General features: G+C 34.6%; 2 protein-coding genes across 2 annotated transcripts in view; both read right to left on the minus strand.

The window, feature by feature from the left end:
• The window catches only part of LOTGIDRAFT_180237 (hypothetical protein), a gene marked incomplete at both ends in the record, with an annotated part of 7,135 nt that extends 2,859 nt beyond the window's left edge, over nucleotides 1-4,276 (minus strand). Inside the window, 7 exons of the mRNA XM_009049155.1 lie at nucleotides 1,071-1,215; nucleotides 1,774-1,899; nucleotides 2,131-2,241; nucleotides 2,436-2,531; nucleotides 3,050-3,125; nucleotides 3,661-3,782; nucleotides 4,229-4,276. Of these exons, the coding sequence (XP_009047403.1) occupies nucleotides 1,071-1,215; nucleotides 1,774-1,899; nucleotides 2,131-2,241; nucleotides 2,436-2,531; nucleotides 3,050-3,125; nucleotides 3,661-3,782; nucleotides 4,229-4,276 (724 nt within the window). The remainder of the gene's footprint in view (nucleotides 1-1,070; nucleotides 1,216-1,773; nucleotides 1,900-2,130; nucleotides 2,242-2,435; nucleotides 2,532-3,049; nucleotides 3,126-3,660; nucleotides 3,783-4,228) is intronic.
• A 123-nt stretch (nucleotides 4,277-4,399) lies between these two features.
• On the minus strand, nucleotides 4,400-20,896 carry LOTGIDRAFT_238096 (hypothetical protein; the record flags this gene model as incomplete). Its single annotated transcript, XM_009049156.1, has 18 exons — nucleotides 20,796-20,896; nucleotides 20,019-20,212; nucleotides 17,266-19,404; nucleotides 14,592-14,671; nucleotides 13,854-13,929; nucleotides 13,336-13,482; nucleotides 12,931-12,972; nucleotides 11,918-12,064; nucleotides 10,717-10,770; nucleotides 10,192-10,334; nucleotides 9,295-9,454; nucleotides 8,329-8,518; nucleotides 7,858-7,926; nucleotides 7,300-7,382; nucleotides 6,446-6,618; nucleotides 5,958-6,057; nucleotides 5,022-5,129; nucleotides 4,400-4,555 (listed from the first exon to the last, which is right to left on the minus strand). Coding segments are annotated over exons 1-18 (4,122 nt in total), but the record flags the coding sequence as incomplete, so codon positions are not given.
• Between the last annotated feature and the right edge of the window lie 726 nt (nucleotides 20,897-21,622).

The following is a 21,622-nucleotide window of genomic DNA, read 5'->3' on the forward strand; positions in this document are numbered from 1 at the left end:
TGAAATAAACAGTCAATAATACAATCTTAAATAATAATCAACTGAAATAAACAGTCAATAATATTGTCTTAAATAATAATCACCTGAAATAAACAGACAATAATACAATCTTAAATAATAATCACCTGAAATAAACAGTCAATAATATAGTCTTAAATAATAATCACCCGAAATAAACAAACAATAAAACAATCTTAAATAATAATCAGCTGAAATAAACAGTCAATAATACAATCTTAAATAATAATCACCTGAAATAAACAGTCAATAATACAATCTTAAATAATAATCAGCTGAAATAAACAGTCAATAATACAATCTTAAATAATAATCACCTGAAATAAACAGTCAATAATACAGTCTTAAATAATAATCACCTGAAATTAACAGTCAATAATACAATCTTAAATAATAATCAGCTGAAATAAACAGTCAATAATACAATCTTAAATAATAATCAGCTGAAATAAACAGTCAATAATACAGTCTTAAATAATAATCACCTGAAATAAACAGTCAATAATACAATCTTAAATAATAATCACCTGAAATAACCAGTCAATAATACAGTCTTAAATAATAATCACCTGAAATAAACAGTCAATAATACAATCTTAAATAATAATCACCTGAAATAAACAGTCAATAATACAGTCTTAAATAATAATCACCTGAAATAAACAGTCAATAATACAATCTTAAATAATAATACCTGAAATAAACAGTCAATAATATAATCTTAAATAATAATCACCTGAAATAAACAGTCAATAATACAATCTTAAATAATAATCACCTGAAATAAACAGTCAATAATACAATCTTAAATAATAATCACCTGAAATAAACAGTCAATAATAAAATCTCAAATAATAATAAGCATAATAATACAATACAGGAACCAGACGTTTGATTGAAAAGTGGAATGGTTCAAATTGATGCTACCCCTTTACAATCAACTCAGATCTAGGGAGAAGCACTGACACAGTTGGAAAGGTTTAGAACAAATATTATACAGTATGATTCAGAGGCATGGTTTTAAGACTGCTGGTATTAAATATTAGACCTACCAATTTTTATTTCTTCATTGAGACAGTTATAAGGAACTTCGAACTCCTGATGATTCCAGCCAATCACGAATGACTGACCCAATTCTTTGTCAACTGTAAATGCCCTCATTTCATTTTCTAGAGCTTCTCGTAATTCTTCTCGTGTCTATAATATATTACAAAAACTATTTGACTCATTTCAGATAAAAACAGAAAATGTCTCATCAAATTAAGAATATTCTTGAAAACTAAAAGAAGTTAAAATCCAGATTTTAAGAAATACAATAATCTGCTTAAAGGGACAGGGGGTAAGCCATTTTTGGGGGTTGATTTGAGTCGTGAAAAAAATGTAGAAATAGTCTTCAGAACTATAAATATAGGAAAATACTTAAGTTCTTTCAAATATATCTCAAACTAGGAATAAACGCAGGTAATTCTAGAAACATGAATTTTTCACAGGCTCAACTTTCGACTGTGATCTGTGGGCGCTATTATGATTGGTTTAGCCAAAACATTCTCGTTTCTGAGACAAATGTACGCTTGGTCAAAAAAATTGGTGCACTTGTGCCTTTAAATAATAAAACTAAATTCAAAATCAATTTTAGTGATTGACCAATCAGATGACAGATCAGTTTTCCAGAATAAGGTTCTCTGTAATAAAATAAAACTGTACTATTGAAGTATAATCATTGTAAGAAAATTCAATATAATATCATTGCCTTACCCTATAGTTCCAAATTAAATTTGGTTTTGCGTGATCTTGATTAAAATAATAATAAAATAATTTCCAGTTGGCTTCACTTTTTATTCTCTCTCTTCTTTTTCTTAAAACTATCGGACGGTCATTTTGCTAAAAAAAAAAAATTAAAAGGACCAGATTTAACTTCTGTTACCCATGTTCCTGTCACGACAAATTAGAAACCAATGAAACTTTGTAAAAAAAATATTGTAACAATTCATAATTTGGATTATTTATACCACCAAGCACCAAACAGAACAATACAATTCCTAACTACATTACAGTGGTTGTTATGTCCAATTTCTAATTTATCATTTTCCAACAATAATGTAGTATCTTTACCTGTTTAGTTTTTTCCAAACCTATCCGAGATCTCCAATGTTGTAAAAACTCATCTACTTTTTTTTCTAAAATCACAATTTGTGCATTTCTTCGATTTTTATTCTGATGTTCCTAGAATGAATCAAAAATATTCCCTTAATACAAATAAATTGCAAACCATCTTTTAAATTGATCTTTTTTCGAATGAAAGAAAAAACAAAAGTTGACGTGAAGTGTTTGGAAAAAATGATCATCTCCAGCCACAATGATTTACCCATTTATAGCTTCCTATCGTTCAGTATATTCCCAAAAATAAGTAAACCTACCTGAGCCAGTTTAACATTATCTCTAACATGAAGTTTATCAGCTTCATGAATTGGTACAGGCTCTGTCGAGTCTAAATAGGCTAATAATCCACTTGGCTAAAAAGAATAAATTAACTTATTAACTTAAATAAAATCTAGATTTGAAGAAATACAGTAATCTGATTGGATAACAAATCTAAATTGAAATTCAATTTTAGTGATAGACCAATCAGATGACTGGAACACTAAACACAATTTACACAAACACAATTCAAGCTTTCAAGAATAACTTCCCAGATTTTTATCGAACTATGAACTATGCATTTCAAATCTATCTAAATCTGAATAGCTCTTGATTTTTAGTATGTATCAGAAGTTTATCTTATTGAGTAGCTTTGGAAATGCATTTTTAATTGGAAACATTAGCAAATTGGGAGCCCGACTTTCAGCTATATCATAATTCAATTATGCTTCAATTTTATTACAAAGAAATGAAATAATAAAGTGAAATCTTTTTGTAGAAGCTAAGTCAAATTTAAATTTTCTTGGTCAACCACAACAATTTCATTAGAAACTCGTTTCTTGCATTTGTGGTTTATGAAAATTAATGTTTTCACAATATTTGATATACTTACAAGAATTCTACGTAGCAGTCCCATAGCTGTCGGATGTCCTGTTACCCATAATCCCACAAGATGTCGACTCAGTTGTCTGAAAAGACATGCCATAACAAACATACAAGAAGCTATAAGTTGTGTAGGTTACAGATGTTTCAACATGGTAAATCAAGAAAAGGAGGCTTATTCTGCTCTTCTGGCAAATTTTCTCTCATTGCATTGCTCTTCATTAGTCAGGAGCAAAAATATTTATATCCGTATCTTGGTATTCTATCATACCAAAACTTACAATTGGAACAAGCTGTATTACTTAAAAGTTAAAAAAATTGGAAAGAGGTTTTCTAATTTTTTTATGTGTATCAGGGACACTGATAGCATCAATTTGAACCATTCCAATTTTCAATCAAACGTCTGTGGTTCATGCAATTCCACTTAAACTCAGTGTTTGATGACATCACTAATCCCAAAATATGTTTTATCAATAAAACCCTTCGCGTTTAGTTTTAGTGGAATTGAAACTGAAATCCTCTTTACAATCTCTTTCAATAAAGTCCTAAAATCCAGCTATTCGTAGCTCTTTTCTAAATGAAAATTATGTGTCTGGTTCTTCAGTTTAGTGTTAAACCTACCTGTTTGTCAGCATACGACTGTCGTTACTCTGAGTAAACATGGCTGTATGAAGGTGTTTGGGTAAAGCTCCTTCAGCGAGAGCTAGATCCTGCATCTTGGCTGCAATTTCAGCATCTCCTTCCTGCAAACATAAAAGAGTTTCATGGCCTTGCCTAATGTCATATTACAAAAACTGCAGTTGGTCTAACTTTTCACTTAACAAATTGTTATGGTTATCATTTAAAAGTTTGGGATTTGGATAATAATTTGTATTTGATAATCATGATTGATAGAAGATTCAAATATTCAAGGGGGCGCTTGATTGGTGGGTTCTGCACGTTCAGGATTGGTGGAATCAACCGGAAGTTCAATAAAACAAGTTAGATCATAGTTCAGAAAGCATTCCATGTGTGCCGAAAAATAGCAGGTGTAGACAAAAAATTAAAAATGGTTGAGATGGGAAAATTTTGATTGTGACACTTTCCATTTCATTCTGATGGCAGAATAGGAACAGACAGAACTTGTGTAGAACTCCCCAATCAAGCATCAGAATGTGAAAAAAAATCTAGTAAACTATTTAATACCTACCTCAATGATGGCTTTCATGACCATTCCGGCACCTTTTACTATAGCCATGGAGGGATGCTAGAAAACAAAACACCCTTATCAAAATCTTTTAAAATAAGGCAAGGATATATTTTATTTAAGCGTATACGTTTTTTTAACGTAATAAAGGATGAAGTAATGTTAAAATGTTACCTGAAAAAGTTTGAAAATGATTCGACCATTAGCAGCCACCATTTCTAACAAATTATCAAAATGAGTACCATCTGTGGTTTCACTGTATGGTGAGCAAAGGGCAAAGGTTAAGAAATCCAACATGGCTGATATGATGAGAGCACCTGTTCCATGAACCTGTAACGAGAGAAATTATTGATAATCAGATATGTTTCATTATTTCTCTGTGGAAGAAAAGAAACAACAAGCCCTGAAAGGAAACAGCTAGTTTTGGAAATGCAGGATAATTCCAATATTGAACTTTATGTTAGGAGCACAGTGAACTTATTGAACAGGAGCAAGAAGATATTATTCAAAGCGAGAAGGCACGTTCTGAAATATGAAATGAACTGAGAATTACATCATACTCTTCTGCACATGATTGGGCTAACGAAGATGCCATGAAGTGTGCAATGAGAGCAAATTTGCCAGGACAGTGGCATTAGCCCACTCTTTTTCATTTTCAACGAAACGTGCACAGCCTTTAGCACACGAAGCCTCAGTTTATTGACTAGACGCCTTTTTCACGTCAACCTATCCAACCTGCATCCCTAACAGGGGAAAACTGAAATTGGAAACCAAAAGAATTTGAATTATGACTTACAACATGAGAATGGAAGACTTCAAGGATTTCTTGTAGAAATTTTCGAGATGACAGAAGAGAGGTTTTATTCATTTGTTCTTGTCTGAGATCATAATCATCATGCATTGGCTGAAAAATAACAAACAACAAAATCAATTAGTATGTATACCACAGTAAAGGTGCGGGCACACAGACGGTCTTGGTCGAAGATTTTTGTCTCTGACTTGAATCTTGAGTAAAATCTTGCATTGCCCATGCTTCCAAGACAAGATTATCGTGTCGCCAACAGGATTCATAAGTTTGATAATTGTCTCCAATAGTTTTATCGTCTGCAAGACAGAGCATTATCATCCAATCAGATTCATTTGCCTTTCAATTGCATGCTCCTCATGTAATTATCAACAAGGTGGAAAATGACCGACTGCACAATTTTGTCTCCTTGTGTGCCCGTGTCAATCGTTGAAACTCAAGACAAGACTCTTATCGACAAAAGTCTCCAACCAACATCACTCGTGTGCCCGCAGCTTCAATATGTTAATGACATGTGGTATATATGATTTGTAACAAATAAAATGATTTCCTTTTATCCAATTAAATAGAAGCTTGTTCAAGTCATGATTTTTGTTAAAAATGGGGTGGAGCTTCAGCCATGCAATAATATCAAAATGTACTGGTTGTAGCATAACTAAGCTCCACCTACTTTCCTCTTAGAGTATATTTGGCTTTATCCAAGTATGGTACAACAACAAATTGCTGATAATAGACAATGGTTTTCCTCAAAACAAACATTTTTAAGTAATTAATTTCTTAAAAACATCAAAGAAAAAAGTGCATTTATATTACAAATAAGGATTGATAAAGAGACTGGGTAAACAGTGTTTCATCTCAGCACTAAGATCATTTCAAGAATGCCCCACCAGGCTAGCAAGTGTGTGACTTATTGAGCAAAATCAATACCTGCATAAGAGCACATAACATATCAATGGCTGCATGGGTTACACCATCATTATTACGTTTAAACGCTTTTACTGTTTTTAACCCTACACTTTCTCTCATTCTGAAAACAACAAATAAATTCCAGGATTAAGACACATTTACACGAGAAAAGTCAGTCCAGATGGTGGACCAGGTCCTCGATACTCCTAATCTGGCATGAAGTCAGTGAGTTTAGCAAGTGATTGGTGGGATTCAAGGAATTAACCAGACATTCAATAAAACAGAGTTCAAACAGTAAAAATAGGTGCAGACAGATTTCAAAATGGCAGAAAAAGAAATAGATTGGACAATTTTGAACGCGACATATTCAGCTCCTGTACCGTTTGATGCCAGAATTGTCAGTACTGTCCAATCAAGCGCCACCCAATACAGACCAAAGGATATGGCTGTCTACATCACAGCCTAGTAGATCTAAAAATCTCCAAATCAAAGTCCAAATTTAGATTTACCTTGGCAATGAAATGAAAGCTGAGAAGCCAGCTTTAGATGCCACAAGTCTGCGTAATGCCTGAAACTGAGCCTGTAATTCTTCATGTGAGATGGTATTTTGATCTCCCTCTTTCTCTAACAGACCAGCTATAGCAGCATTGATCAACTTCTCTTTGTTCTTAGCAAATAAACCCTTAAATCAGAAATACAAAACTTAAAAAAAACATTTTCATGTTGATTTTGGATCCTGGGTCTTGTGGTCCAATGGTCCACCGTTAAAATACACCATTGGATATACCACCAGAGAAATGGGGGTCTCATTGGAAACTATTTACCTAAATATTGTGAAATATAAAACTTAACACCATGCCCAAGATTAAACCTCAACATCTGCCTATATTTTTGATAACTTTTTTGAAAGTTGTCAGCTGGTGTAGAGGCAGAAAAACTAGGCCTGTTTTATAGGGATTTATCTGCACCTCATCAAGTGCAGGGGTTTTAAACCTACTTTTTTTTAATTAAGTCTGCCAAACCCAAATATATTCAGAAAGAATTTTACACCATTTAAGTCACGTCTGCAGTTACTCCATCAAATTTTTCTTTTTAACGAAACTGATCTCTGGTCAGCCATTTAAAACTGTGTGTCTAGCCAAAAGTTCAAAGGTCAAAATGATACCCAACAAAAATTTACAGTTAAGTCATTGTAAAGATAATTCAATATCATGTTAGAAAAAACCCACTACCGGAGGATAGAAAATCCCCATAAAACAAGGCCTAGTTTCTCTGACTCTACTCAAGTCGATAACTGTCAAAATATCTATTAGAGGCTGGAATAGAGGCCGATGTTTTGGTCCAGTCCAAGATCTATACTTACATCCTGTGTGACAGCGTGTAGTAAACCACTATACGATATATTAGCATTAAATCTATTGACAGCCTCAGCAAATGACATTCCACCTGGAATACAAAATATAAAGTGAAAGTAGAACAACTTTGGAAGTCAGATATAAATCTTTCACCATGAGGCTTGACATGTCATCTTTCCATCGAAGCTGTAATATCGTAACAAATCCAAATCACTGTTAAAAGTTGGCTAACAATTCAAAATCAATAAAGATTTGTTGCACAGCACTCGAATATTAAAGGGACAGATGCGCCAATCATACCTTAGTCTCAGGAACTGAAAATTTTGAGTTAATCCAATCAGTAATAGTGTTCACAGCTCATCATCCAAATTTGAGCCTTTAAATCCATGTGTGTCTAGAATTATCTGCGTTTGAAAGTTAAAATGACGACTCTGCCATATACAGAAAAGACATCTATAGAAATAAGAAAAAAAATTCCTAGTTTGAGATCTTTGTACATTTGGAGTACAAAAACCCTGAAACAGTGAAAATATTTTATTGTTGAACTCGTGAAAATAAAATCTTACCTGGTGGTTGTTGTATAAATTTTAAATGTTGACTCTCTACCTCTTCATCTACTGGTACAGTAAATGGCCCTGAAATTTCAAAAAAATACTTTCTTAAAAAAAGTCCTCTTTATTTGCTGAACAAGCTGATAGAGCTTAATTTAAGCAGTCTATATAGTCATCTAAATATCAAACTTGCCAGTTGAGTGATGGAGCTCAATTTCAGCTCTCAGCAAGCATCTAAATATTGGCTTCACCAGCTGATAGAGCTCAATTTCAGCAGTCTATATAGTCATCTAAATATCAAACTTGCCAGTTGAGTGATAGATCTCAATTTCAGTCATCATCTACATGTAAATTTTATCAGCTGATAAAGCTTAATTTGTATCCCTTTTCAGAATTGATTCAAATGTACTGATCTCATACAATTCCTGAAAACAAACCAGACGAAAGATCATCAGTTGCCACATGACCATAGAATGAAGCTATTACCTAATCTAAAACCTCGATATGTCAAGGTCATCCGAACACATACATCACGATTACCAGACGCTCGAACACCATCCAATATGGAGGCTACGAGAGCATCCCTGTCTGTAGATAAATACACTCGAACTGTTCCTTTTACATACTCGATGCTAAACTTCTGAGGGTTGTCCGGGTCTCGAATCAACGCAAATACCTGATGGGAAAAAAAATAAAAATCATCAAACCTAGGTGAAAAGGAAACTGAAAGCATTCAGGGTTTACAAACCTAAAAACCAAATCAACATTTTCAGGTATGTACATTCACTAATAACCCTGTCACACCAGAAAGGTATCCTTTCTGCAATTTGTCCTTTCGTTCAAAACAAACGCAATCTGCGATCTGATCTGAAGAGGGGAACCAATCAAATCCAGAAGACAGCCATCAAATGCCAAAGCATCTCCATAAACACAATAAAAACGTAGCACACTCATAGTGAAGATGCTGCAAACAAGTCTACATTTGCAACGACGCATTCATAGCGTCCTTACCACAACCCTTGAGTTTCTGACAAAACCTCTATGTTTTCAGGATCCTTAAGACAGTCTAAGAGGCCAGTGTGCTGCTCCAATTGAGTTTCCTCTGCTTTTATAGAGTTCTTATACGACTTTGGCACGGTTTAAAAAGCTTGCATCATGATCCGATGATTATCATGCTTTTCGTGTGTGATCTGCTATAAAAAGTGTTAATCCTTTGAAAGATTAGAGGTGGGCTAGTAAGAGCCAAGTAAGCGTGGTGGAGTTTTCATCCTACTTTTCTGCACTCTGTAGGCTAATAAAGACACTTTTTACTTTATACACTAAACACTTTTAGCCATGTGAACTCTCTAAAAGGGATGTTTAGCCACGTGAACTCTCTAAAAAGGATGTTGGATAAAGAACCATAATATGCTCGATTAATGCATCTTGGGTAAAAAATAATGTGATACTTACATCACAAAGTGGTTTGACAGTAACAACACTGTAGGTAGCAGGATCTCGTTCCACTAAACAAGTTTCTGTTAAACACAGGGTTCGTCTTACAGTATCAGTATGACGTCTGGAGATTTTCTGTACTGTAAACTCAGAATATGATGTTAACGCCTCGTCAGAGCTGAAACCAAAGTTTTCACAATACACAGTACTTCAGAAAATAAAATAGCAATGGCCATCGTAATTTGCCCACAACTGTAATGGCAGCCAAGTCGTCAGGGAGGTTGGCAAGAGCTATCATTTAATTAAATATTTCGAGAATAACAGTTTCACACTACAAGAGTTTTATTCATAACCTTTTTCTCCCTTTTTTTCATTTTCGATAGGGTTCATGATAATAAACAAATTTCCCCAAATTTTATCTTAATCAGTCAAAAATTTTGATGTCTAGTTTACAAAATGAAAATGAAATGAATGGAGTTTTACGTCCTACTTTTCTGCACCATGTGGGCTAATGAAGACAGGCAATGCCATGCAGTGTACATTGAGGGAAATTTTGCCAGGACAGCGGCAATAGCCTGCCCTTTTTCAATTTCCAACTATCGAGGGATTTTTAACGTGCACAGCCTGTAGCACATGGGGCCTCAGTTTATTGTCCCATCCGAATGACTAGACGCTAGTCCCTCTTTCCTGCATCACTGACAGGGCGAAACTGGGTTGAAAAATCTGAAGGTAGCGAGTTAGCGAGCAAGCGTCTAACTCACTCAGCCACTGCGGTTCCAATCGCATTTACCAGCTAATATTTGAATGCGTATTTAAGAACAATAACTCATATTAAATTTTTTTCTGATTTTTAATACGATTCATCCTTGGGTGAAATAAACAATTTTTTGCACTTTTATTTTCTTCTCCACCTACCTATATTTGCCTAGTCTATGTGTTTGAGCTTGTTCCATTGTAATGGGTTCTTTCCTTTGTTTAATAGCAACCCCTACACAGTTAGCTCCTGTTTCCATGATACTCTTTATCAAATCATCACGTTGTTCTAAGGCAAATAAATGCTGAAAATACATTGTTTACTGATTACAGTCCACTAGTTATTTTAACAGGTTCGCTCTCCCTTTCAACCAAACCTTTAGTCTCAGAAATGGGCATTTTTAAGCTAAGTCAATCAATAATAGTGTTTACAGCTCATCACAAAATTTGAGCCTTCAAATACATGTGTGCTTGAAAATTAAAATGGCAACTCATCTTTTCTATAGACTTATAGTTACTTCCTAGTTTGAGATATTTTTAAAGGAATTATGCGATTCTGAAAGACTATTTACATATATTCGAGACCCAAATCGGCAAATTTGTCCCTTAAAGAGAATTCAAATTTATTTCAAAACTCAGTCAAAAACATAGAACAAAGCCTCAGAAATGTAAAAAAGATCAACTTACCAATCTGCTGAAACCACCATAAATAATAGAAACACCTCCTGGTACATCTGACAGCTAGTAAAATATAATATAATACAGACTGTTACAATGTTTATAATAAATAGAAATCTAGTCCCAGAATTTATCTAAACCTTAAAGACGGGTTCCCTTATTTTCATTTATGAAAATGAAAATGCTAATACTTATATGAATAGAAAGTAGAGGTGTTCTAATGACTTGGAAAAATATCAGTTTGTCTCACATGTCCATAATTAATTCATAATTAGCTAAATTAGAAGGGAATTACCAGCAGAATTACAATGAGTGACCAATCAAGAAAGGTCAAAAAGTCTTTGTTTGTTTATCCAGACTGTACATAAATGTACATTTGGGATTGGTTAAAATCTAAATTAATATGCAATAAGAACATAATGATATGATTAAGAATACATGATAATTCATTAGAAACACCAATTAATCAAATAATTTGCTTAATTTCACACTAAAAAAAAAAAAAAAAAAAACCATCTTTAAAGCGCGTACAAACATATTGATCTAATTAAAAATATTGTCACTACCAAGATATTAAAGAGATTGTAAAGAGTTTTTCTAAATTTTTTATGTGTGTCAGGGACATTGATATCATCATACAATATTCCAATTTTCAATCAGATGTCTGTGGTTCCTGCAATTCCACTAAAACTAATTGTTTGTTGATGTCACTAATCACAAAATATGCTTTATCACTTAAGGCTCTCCTGATTAGTGACTCCATCAAACACTTTGTTTTCGTGGAAATGCAGGAACCACAGATGTCTGATTAAAATTGGAATGAGATTTACACCAAGGCCATTTTTCAAGCTACTTATAGCAGACAATTATGTGCCAATTTCCGGCCAATCAGAATCACTTTTACAACTGAGTATTGGCATAATCTCGTTGGTCATATCACTCTAATTTAGGTTTCACTTTCCCATAATTCATAGTCAATATTTAGACACAGATTCTGCATCACATGCTGTGATTGGTTGAAATGAACATAAAACAGTACACAACCTAGGTGTAAATCTCTTTAGATTACAATGGAGGCTGAAGAAAAATAATAACAAAAACGAAATTCTAATTTAACTTTAAAGAATCAGATTAAAATGACTATAAATCTATTGAATCAAAGCATGGTGATCTATTCCCTTGAAGGTATCTAGATAAAATTTATTTGTACCTGTACAAGACCCTCGATATCCTTATAGTCATAACTACACAATATTCTCTGTGAGGCTGGATCAATCTGGTCTACAGACCCTTCATTAACTTCCAGTAATATCGGCACCCTCGTATCAGACCAATGTAGTTTATATGCATTAAATCTCTGTAATTACACAACTTTATCAATATGACTTATAAACAATAATTGGAAGTTATTTTCAGATAAGATATGATGTCATGCAGTATGCAATGAGGGAAAATGTAATCTCTGCAATAACCAAGCTTTATCAATATGACTTATAAACAATACATTGGGCGTTCATTTTGAAACAATTCGATTCCATGCAGTGTGCATGTAAATAAAAATATAACAAACTTTTTTCAGTCTACATCAAACTCCACATTCTCTTCTCAATTGCAAAATATCATGCATTACTGTAGTCCTAAACATCCAACCTCTGATAGATATTTTGACAGTTGTTGGCTTGAGTAGAGTCAGAAAAACTAGACCCTGTTTTATGGGGACTTTCCACACTTCAAAACATGTGTTTTTTGAAACACTTATTAATTTTGGATGACCTTAAATTAATTCTAATGAGTAATCACCGTTACTTTTGCTTTGTTAGTTTCAGTTGACATCATGACCCTTGAACTTTGGTTTGCACATGCAATGGCCGACGAGAGATCAGTTTTGTTACAAAAATTTGATGGAACTGCAGACTTGAGATAAATGGTGTAGGGAGATTATGATGGTATGTCTGAACTACAAAAATAGCCATCTTTCCAAATATACCTGGGTTTTCAGGATTGAATTTAAATAAATAAGTTTAAAACTCTCGCACTTATGGAGGTGCAGAAAATCACCATGAAACAGAGCCTGTTTTTTTCTATCTCTACACCAGTCGACAACTGTCCAAATAGCTATGAGAAGCTGGATGTGTCAGTCTGGCATTACTGATAAGGAGGAAGTGAAACATAAGATTTTGCCGTGTGCTGAGATCAAATCCCACACCTTTTACTTACACTTACTTTGGAAGATCTATTGATTTCGGCGAACTTGCTTCTGAATCTCTGAAAATAAGAAAATAAAACCAAGATTGTAAACAGAAATAGATAATTCTGGTACAAGTTCCTGAATAGGCAAAATGGAGAAAATGGTGGCTTGGGACATTTGGAGATCCGTACTATTTTGGGAAAGACTGTCAGATGTCCCTTTAAAATTAAAATGTTTTCTTAATGATTAAAGAAGTTTTAATAAAAAATTTGTTTGGACCTGCATGTCCCTTAACATCTTTATACAACTAAATCAGATGATTCTGGACACCAATGGATTTAAGGGCTCAAATCTCGATGGTGAGCTGTGAACATTAGCTAAATAAGTCCAGTTACTGTGACTAAGTTAAAATTTTATTGAAAACAGGATTGTGAACTCACCAAAGCTTCCGTCAGTAAATCTGCTCTGTGATCTGTTGAAAATTTCATGGTATCTGTTTTCTTGCCTTTCCTCATAGTAATAATAAACTCACTGTTTGATGGAGCTTTAACATTGGGAACAATGCTAATAAACTCATTGTAAGGCCACTGAAATAAATCATACCATTTCATTTTACTCTGGGTCTATATTCATAAACCTTTGAAACACATACATTTCTTATTTCTTTAATTTAACTTCATTTTGTGTTCTATTCTAATGACCATGATGCAGGCCCTAAGTCTTTTTGGTATTTATAAACCCTTTGGGTTTATTATCTGTGACTTACCATTCTATTTTAAGACGTCTGTGTTCCTGCAATTCCACTGAAACTGAAATGTTTAAAAGTCACTATCGGGAAACGCGCTTTATCACATAAGACCCTTTGCGATTAGTGACGTCATCAAACAGTTATTTTTTTGTGGAATTGCAGGAACCACAGATGTCTAGCTGTAAATTTGTTAAAAAAAACAACACAAACCTGATTGGTGACCTCCATAGACTGAGGATTGTATGTTGTGATGCCATGAGTTCCCACAGAAAATATTCTCTTATACCTACAAATATATCAAATTGATAAGGTACTCATCTAGACAAAAATGGAAGCATGACTAGTGTTTAAAGTTAGATTTTATTTTCCTGACCTTATGACATCTGCTTAAACCAGTCAAATTCCTTCACTCTCTCACAAAATCCCAGGGCTGGAGTGGACAGAAATTTGACCGGTTTGTTCAAGAGGCCCGTCTTTAGACCCTAACTGAAGTGCCTACATTAAAAATAAAAGTTAATAAAATATGGAGTGAAAGTTTGGTCTTATTTTAAAGTGATACTACGTCTAAGAATTAACATAAAATTTAAGAATTATAAACTTGGAGAATAATAGCCAGAAGGATCCTTATATAATCCAATAAATCCAAAAAACTTAGTAATTATCCATGAATATGCAATTAACTATTGAAAAACGCTTAATATCAAGATTAAGCATTTTTCAATAATTACTTATTTTTATGAATTTTCCAATTTTCCAGATTTTACAGGGATTCTGTTGTAACTTTATGACACCAGGTAAGTTCACTGATGAATATAGACTCATATTGACCTTTTCGAGAACTTAAATTTCATATTCATTCTAAGTCGTAGTATCACTTTAAAGAGACTGCATTTCTCTCTAATGCTTCAATCTATGTATTTTAAGTATAAATACCACAAAATTACTTACTTTCCCTTCCATGAGTGTTTAGTGATAAAATAACATGCTACATCGTAATTTTCTTTTAAAACTTGTTGACTCATTTTAACCTGAAATACATACAGGACTGAATAATTTAAAATTCAACGACCTTATGTTTAAGGGATAAATTTCCCATTTTTCGTGGTTGATTTGGGTCTGGCTTATAAGCTATGATTAAATCCTTCTTAAAGGGACAAATTCGATATTTGATTAAACAGTTTTCAGTGGTATCAGTATCAGTACATGAACAGCATAATTCCCTCAAAAATACCTCAAACCAGAAATTTCACTTTCTATAGTATTAAGAAAGGCAAGTCGACTTTTTACTTTTCAAATGCTGATAATTCTGGATTTAAAGGCTCAAATTTTGACAGTGAGCTGTATTACTGATTGGCTACGCTAAATAATTCCTGTTTCTGAGACTAAGGTACAATTGATCAAACAGATGGTGAATCTGTCCCTTTAATATTCCAGTAATTCGACTGGAGAAAAGAGGATAGAGTATGAAATAAATAAGTGAACTTATTCAACTTGTTGATAAACTACCAACCTTTTTCAATGTGCCAACATCTATTTAATTCATGCCATCAAACCAAATTCCTTTTTTGTACAATAAATTTCATTCTACAAATAGATATTCGAGTAGATGTAGAAAGAACATTCACACAAAAACAAGTGCCACAAAAAATCAGACTGCACCTTTTGCAATATTCACAAGGTTTAATACAAAAATAGTAATTATAACAGATCACATGACTAATAGTAAATGTTAGGTAGAGTGTCACACCACTTTGAGTTAAATGGGTGCCAGGTTTGAACTTCCCCTGAAATTCTTTAGCAACCGACAGCTCATGCATTTGTCTATTCTTTGAAATACTATGTCAAATATGTTGTATTCAATTCGATCGACTTAACATAGTCTTCAAAAACACAAACACCACTATTTTTTTGACAAAAAGGGGGAGTGTCGTTTTTGCATTTCAAAACAATGGACAAAAGTGCCCTGTCAATGCACTAATACGATTGCCATTGCGAATTTGATTCTGTAAAACAAACTTACCAATCCAACTGCAAATTTGAAAGAGCAGACGACGTCCGATTTAAACAAATTAGCTGGAAAATTCAACCAAAACTTTAATTTTCCCGTTTTCTTTTCCAAGAAGCTGCCATGTTGGTCAGCAACTTCCGGTACGATTCTGCGCATTGACCAATTCATACGTTATCGTTGTTTCTCGTCATAAGTGTTGATTTACGGGATCATGGAAATTGTTTACGTAGCAACCAATCAAAATGCTCGATCTGATTACGGTGTCGGCTCTTTAGATATTGGCGAACAGACGGGAATATTACTCTAACTAATTTAAAAAATACTTAAAATAATATGTGAAATTCAACTTTAGTGACACGTTTTTACATCAAGGTATGTTATAAAAGTATTATTTTCGCTAATGGAGATGAAAATATTATAAAAAAAAGCCTTGGAATTCACAAATTCACCCAAAATGTATCGTTTTTATGTGCTGATAATGATATTATAGCCTATGTACTAATCAAGATTGATATGGCAGAAATTTACTATCAATGGTGCAAACTAAATCTACCCCCTCTCTTGTCAATATCATTTCTTGACATGTCATGCTCCATACTCACGGGCATCTGTTTATGGCATGCTTTCACAGAATTCCTTAGGGTAACCCCTATGCTTAGCCTACTCTTCTAGACACCCGATATCACTTTTCATTATGATATCCTCACGTGAAAAGTTCATTGACCCTAATGTTTCGTCAATATGTTGTTTCTATTTCGGGTTTCTTTTTGTGGTTCAGATCATTAACTTAGGCTTTTTGGTTTATTCATTCTTAGAACAAACATTAAATGATATTCTGAATTTTGGCCGAGAGGAGCATTATATACAGAGATGTCATAACTATTGCCAACTGAGTCTCTGTAAGCAGTTTTCAAATTTTATATCCAACTTTAGAGGTAGAATAACCTACCAAAAAAAAAAGAGCTGTATTAAGGAAGGTGGGATAGGAAGGATGTTTGGTCGGTTGGTAGGTTCTCAGAGATGAGAACATGTGTAACTGGAAGCATTTTCAAATATGCCTTTAGTCGGAGGCAGTCGTTGGATAACCAATTGCACTCAGATTCAGTCAATCGCAATTTCTTCCTCATCGGGGACACTGATAACATAAATTCGCACTATTCCAATTTTCAATTAGACGTTTGTGGTTCCTGCAATTCCATTAAAACTAAGTGTTTGATGACGTCACTCATCCCGAAGGCCTTATGTGATAAATCATATTTTGGATTAGTGACGTCATCGAACACTTATTTTTTGGAACCACAGATGTCTGACTGGAATTCGGAATTTTGCAAAATGATGCTAAAAAGTGTCCCGATACACAGAAAACCTCTTTTCAATCACTTGGAGACATTATATGATGCTATTTTGGGTACATGAAAGACACGATTCATTTTGTTCAACGCCCCATTTTAATAGTATTCAATTCTTCGTTTGATCTAAACTTGAACCGGAAGGACCTGCCCCCAAGTCTGAGATAGGGATCGGTAGAATATATATTTGTGGTGATCCCGGTCCCTGTTGTACATGTCTTCTCGATCTGTGACAACAGCAACAATGGCATGCGCATATTTTGACTTTGGAATCGTCCATTGTACACTTATCTGGGTTAATGTTACAGTTCAATTCAGGATTTAACAGAAAAGCTTCAAGACCATCCCCCGAGACGGTTTTCTGTTTTTCGATCGATTCACTTGGGATTTTCTTCACCCTAATCACTTTAATTATGTTTTGATGTTTGAAACTTTTGGGTTGTAGAGTCTCTGATGGAGTTAAGTTATTTGAATCTTGAGTGTTGCTCAGATGGGATCGGTCCGTAGATGGCGGACAAGTAGTTTCTCCTGCAGCATTGGAGTGAGCAAAATCCATGTAATCTAAGTTGTCACAAGCAGCTGGATGATCTAGCATACCATTCACATCATCATCGCATCTCTGTGAATAAAAAGGAAGGGTACTGTAAATATTTTGATTCGTTTTGGGATTGTTTAGTTTTGGACCGTCTTCGTCAACTTGCACAGCTTTCGGGTTCATGGTAACCACTCTTGGTTTCAAAATCTCGTTCGATTTTTGTGTTTTGGGGTAGACGCCGCTTTCAAGTCCTTGATTGTGGCGCAATGTAGCTTCTCTGATACTATGGCTCTTGCCGTCCATGGTTTGGTACACCCGATTTCTCGGCGGGTGAACAACCACAACACTTTGTGATCTAGGTTTTCGACTGTAATTTACAGAACTAGCATCCCTAACCTTTTCGTACAGCTTTTGATAATGTACAGTTTCTTTAACATTAGTTTCAGCAGAAGCGTCGTTGAAATGGTTCTGCTGCAAGTCAGACGAAAGCTCATATACTGCGTTTGATTTGCTCGAACAAGTTGAGCATTTTGTCTGCTGCCGATTAGGGTTCAAAGATTCTCCTCTTGTTTCCAAAACATTTGTTCTTGGATGTATGAATGGGGCAATGTATTTTGCTATTGATTGGGGCACATTTTGGGTTGTAATTCTGGGCTTGGTTGCAGGTACGAATCCAGTCTTTAGTCCAGTGGCTGAATTGAAATCTGAGGTATTGAAATAGCCTTGAGCTTGAGGTGGTTCACTTAGGTAAAGATCTTCAGGATTGGTTTGAGTATAGGTACTTTTATAAGTGGTACAGGTATTAAATTCCGACCCACGAGAAACTTTACACGGATCGTCTATATCTTTCCCTGTCCAAGATGGGTGTTGAAGATTAGGGTCAGTTTCTCCAGTTCTAAGGGTTGGAATGTCGTCGTAGTTGATATCCGATCCGATTCCGAGCTTCTTTAATTCCTTGTAATTTATATATTGAAGAATTGTCACTGGATCATTAGTTATCATTTGCTGTGGCTTAGACTTTATTGATTTCGAGTCAGAATTCGATCTTCCGGGTTGAGTAGTAATATTTTCTTCTGTTGATGGATATGTTATTTGTTCCGATTCGTGAAAAGAGCCACTACGGGACGCACCTGATGTATACTGTAAAGCTATATCAAATCCACAAGCTGAATTCAATGTCGACGTCTTCGAATCAATGTCGCAAATGTCTCTACTTCTGAAATTTGAATTCGTTACTTCTGAGCTACCATTGCAATTCTCTTGGAGATTAACTCTACTGCCGGACCAGTTTTCGTTAAATATACCCCGTCTGTAGACCACGGAATTGCTTCGGTCATTCAACTCATTCAAAAAGTGGTAATATCCGTAAACATCGTTAATGCTGCTTATTGGTTCGTCATCAGTCAAAGGAGATTTAAGAAGCTCTGTGGATTTTGAATCATCTGCAAGCGATATGAATCCACTATCGCTGACTCCGATTTCAGACTTCGGTGTACTTGTAGAAAATGGTTGTTCGCCATCAAAAAATGTGTTTTCATATGGGAAAGAGTGCATGCTTTGTGCACTCTCAAAGTTAGCCTTCGAAGGCGTCTGCTCAGAGGGATGTTGCCAAAAAGATTCTTTGTCATGTCCAAAAGGATCACCGGTCATGTTTGAGCTATTCGGAGTTGATGATCGACTCGAAGATGATCTAGGGGTTGTCTGGAATGATCGAGTCGGAGATTGAATTTGTACCAATACTGTTTTAAACTTCTTATAGTTGGGTGCATTCGATGCGACATCTGCTTGTGGAACGGATTGTGGTATGAGATGGATGCGTTCTAATGACCCACACAGACCTTCTCGACATCTTCTTTGATAAAACCATCTCTGGAATGAAATTGAAGATTTTTGAATTATATGTATCGTCATTGTTTGCAAGTAGGCCTACCTAGTTCGAAGCATTTTATTCTATTCCAGCCTCTGATAGCTATTTTGACAGTTGTCAGCTGGAGTATACAACTGTCTAAATATCTATCTGGCTGGAATAGACTAGCAAGTACCATGTTAAAGCTAAATGTAAACTTTGTAGAGGGGTATACATATCAACTATCAGCTATTTTGAGCATACCCACTGGAGGGTACCTCTCTACCTTCCTAGAGACAAACCATCATGGGTAGAGTGTTTCATCCAGATGATTTAAATTTAAGCTAACTATAGATTCAATAGTAAGAGCAATTGAGCTCTTACTAAGAGCTATGGTGAAATATGGAGTTATACATTACATTATTCAAAATATGCTTGATCACATAATGTCCTTCGCGATTAGTGACGTCATCAAACACTTAGTTTGAGTGAAATTGCAGGAACCACAGACGTTTGATTGAAACTGGGAATGGTACAAATTGAACCTTTCAGTGTCCCCAATACAAATAAATTTTTTAGAATAACTCATAACAATCCCTTTAACTATTTTGGACACGAGGACTAGAATGATACCTACCCTAACAATGGTGGCCGGAAGTTGTGTCCGTCTGGTTAGATACTGTACATGCGCTTTAGTAGGATAAGATGTTACTTTGTACACCGATTTTAACAGCGTTAGTTGATCCTCAGTATATCGAATGGCTGGACCTCTCTGTCCTCGCTTCCTCTTCTTTCTTGGAGGTGGTGTAAGCTTACATTCAACCACATCATCTATAATATGCAACATCATTCACTGGGGGTGAGGCCAGCGGAGGCAAATCGATCAATTAATTTTTCGGATATGGTAAAATTGCGGACATATAGAAAATAAGATGCATTTAAGAATATTTTAATACATAATATATTGAGTGGCGTTTTTATGAATGATAAGGTGAATGGGTCGAGTGGGGTCAGAATTGTCAAGGGATTATCATCCAAAAAAAGTAGCCTACTGTTAAGTATTGCGGTTTTTTTGTAAGTTTACTTTCTAAAAAAAAGAACCCAACCACCCAACCACCCAATCGTCTTAGAAATTTCAACCATAAGTTCGCAGATTTTGGCTGGAAACTGTCCTCTGTAAAAACAAATTTTGAGGATATAATTTGTGCTCATATTTTTATATTTTTATTAGAGCAATGACATTCTAGGACTAACAGTATTTTTTTCTCGTTAAAATAATTAAATAAATTCAAGTAATTTTTTACTTTGCTCAGACAATAGCGATATTTTTTATCAAACATTAATCTAATTCAAATCGGTTTTAAAGAAAATGGATCTTCCAAGTTAACCATTGAATATTTTTCATAGCTCTTACCCATGTTACATGAATTGTCATTTGAAAAACATTCTTCAACGGAATTCTTAGTGTCGTCCATCTTGTAAGCACTATGAGTAAATACTAGGGTCAAGGTCGTGATCGACTGAAAAGCACGTGCAAATTAGGGATAAGTTCGTTTAGGCAAGACAATAGTGTAGGCTAGACCGAAACGTCTGTCTCTATTCCACCCTCTGATAGCTATTTGGACAGCTTACATCTGTCAAAATATCCATCAGATGCTGGAATAGACGCAGATGTGTCGGACTAAGAGTAAAGCAATTTTTACTACGAATAAGTTTTTTTTCCTTTTGTATTATCTTTTATTTTTAATGTAGCCACTACAGTGTGGGTCTAACGACGACCCTCTTAAATATTTAATCCAATAATCTTTTAACCTATCCGATGGCCTCCAATTTTCAATCAGCTAATGTCTGTGGTTTCTGCAATGCCACTAAAACCAAATGTCTGGTGACGTCACTAATCGGGAAACGGCTTTATCATTATAAGGCTCTTCGTGATGACGTTATCAAACACTGGGTTTTAGTGGAACTACAGGAACCGCAGACGTCTGATTGAAAATTGTAATGGTGAAAATTGATACAATAACCAAGAAAACCTCTTTACCATCCCTTTAACCAATCAATTTTAATTACGAATTCTTATATATGCACCTTCCGAAATCAGTAAATTAAACATCGGCAGAATATTCGTCACCAAATATTTTTGCTATGAAATGAGCGACTTTATATTTTCTACTTGCAGGTTGAAACAAAATGGATATAATCATTACAGACGAAACTCTAGACGACATTCAGAAAGCAGAC

The sequence above is a fragment of the Lottia gigantea genome (assembly GCF_000327385.1).
Source record: "Lottia gigantea unplaced genomic scaffold LOTGIsca_130, whole genome shotgun sequence".
In the NCBI taxonomy this organism is placed as follows: Eukaryota; Metazoa; Mollusca; class Gastropoda; family Lottiidae; genus Lottia; species Lottia gigantea.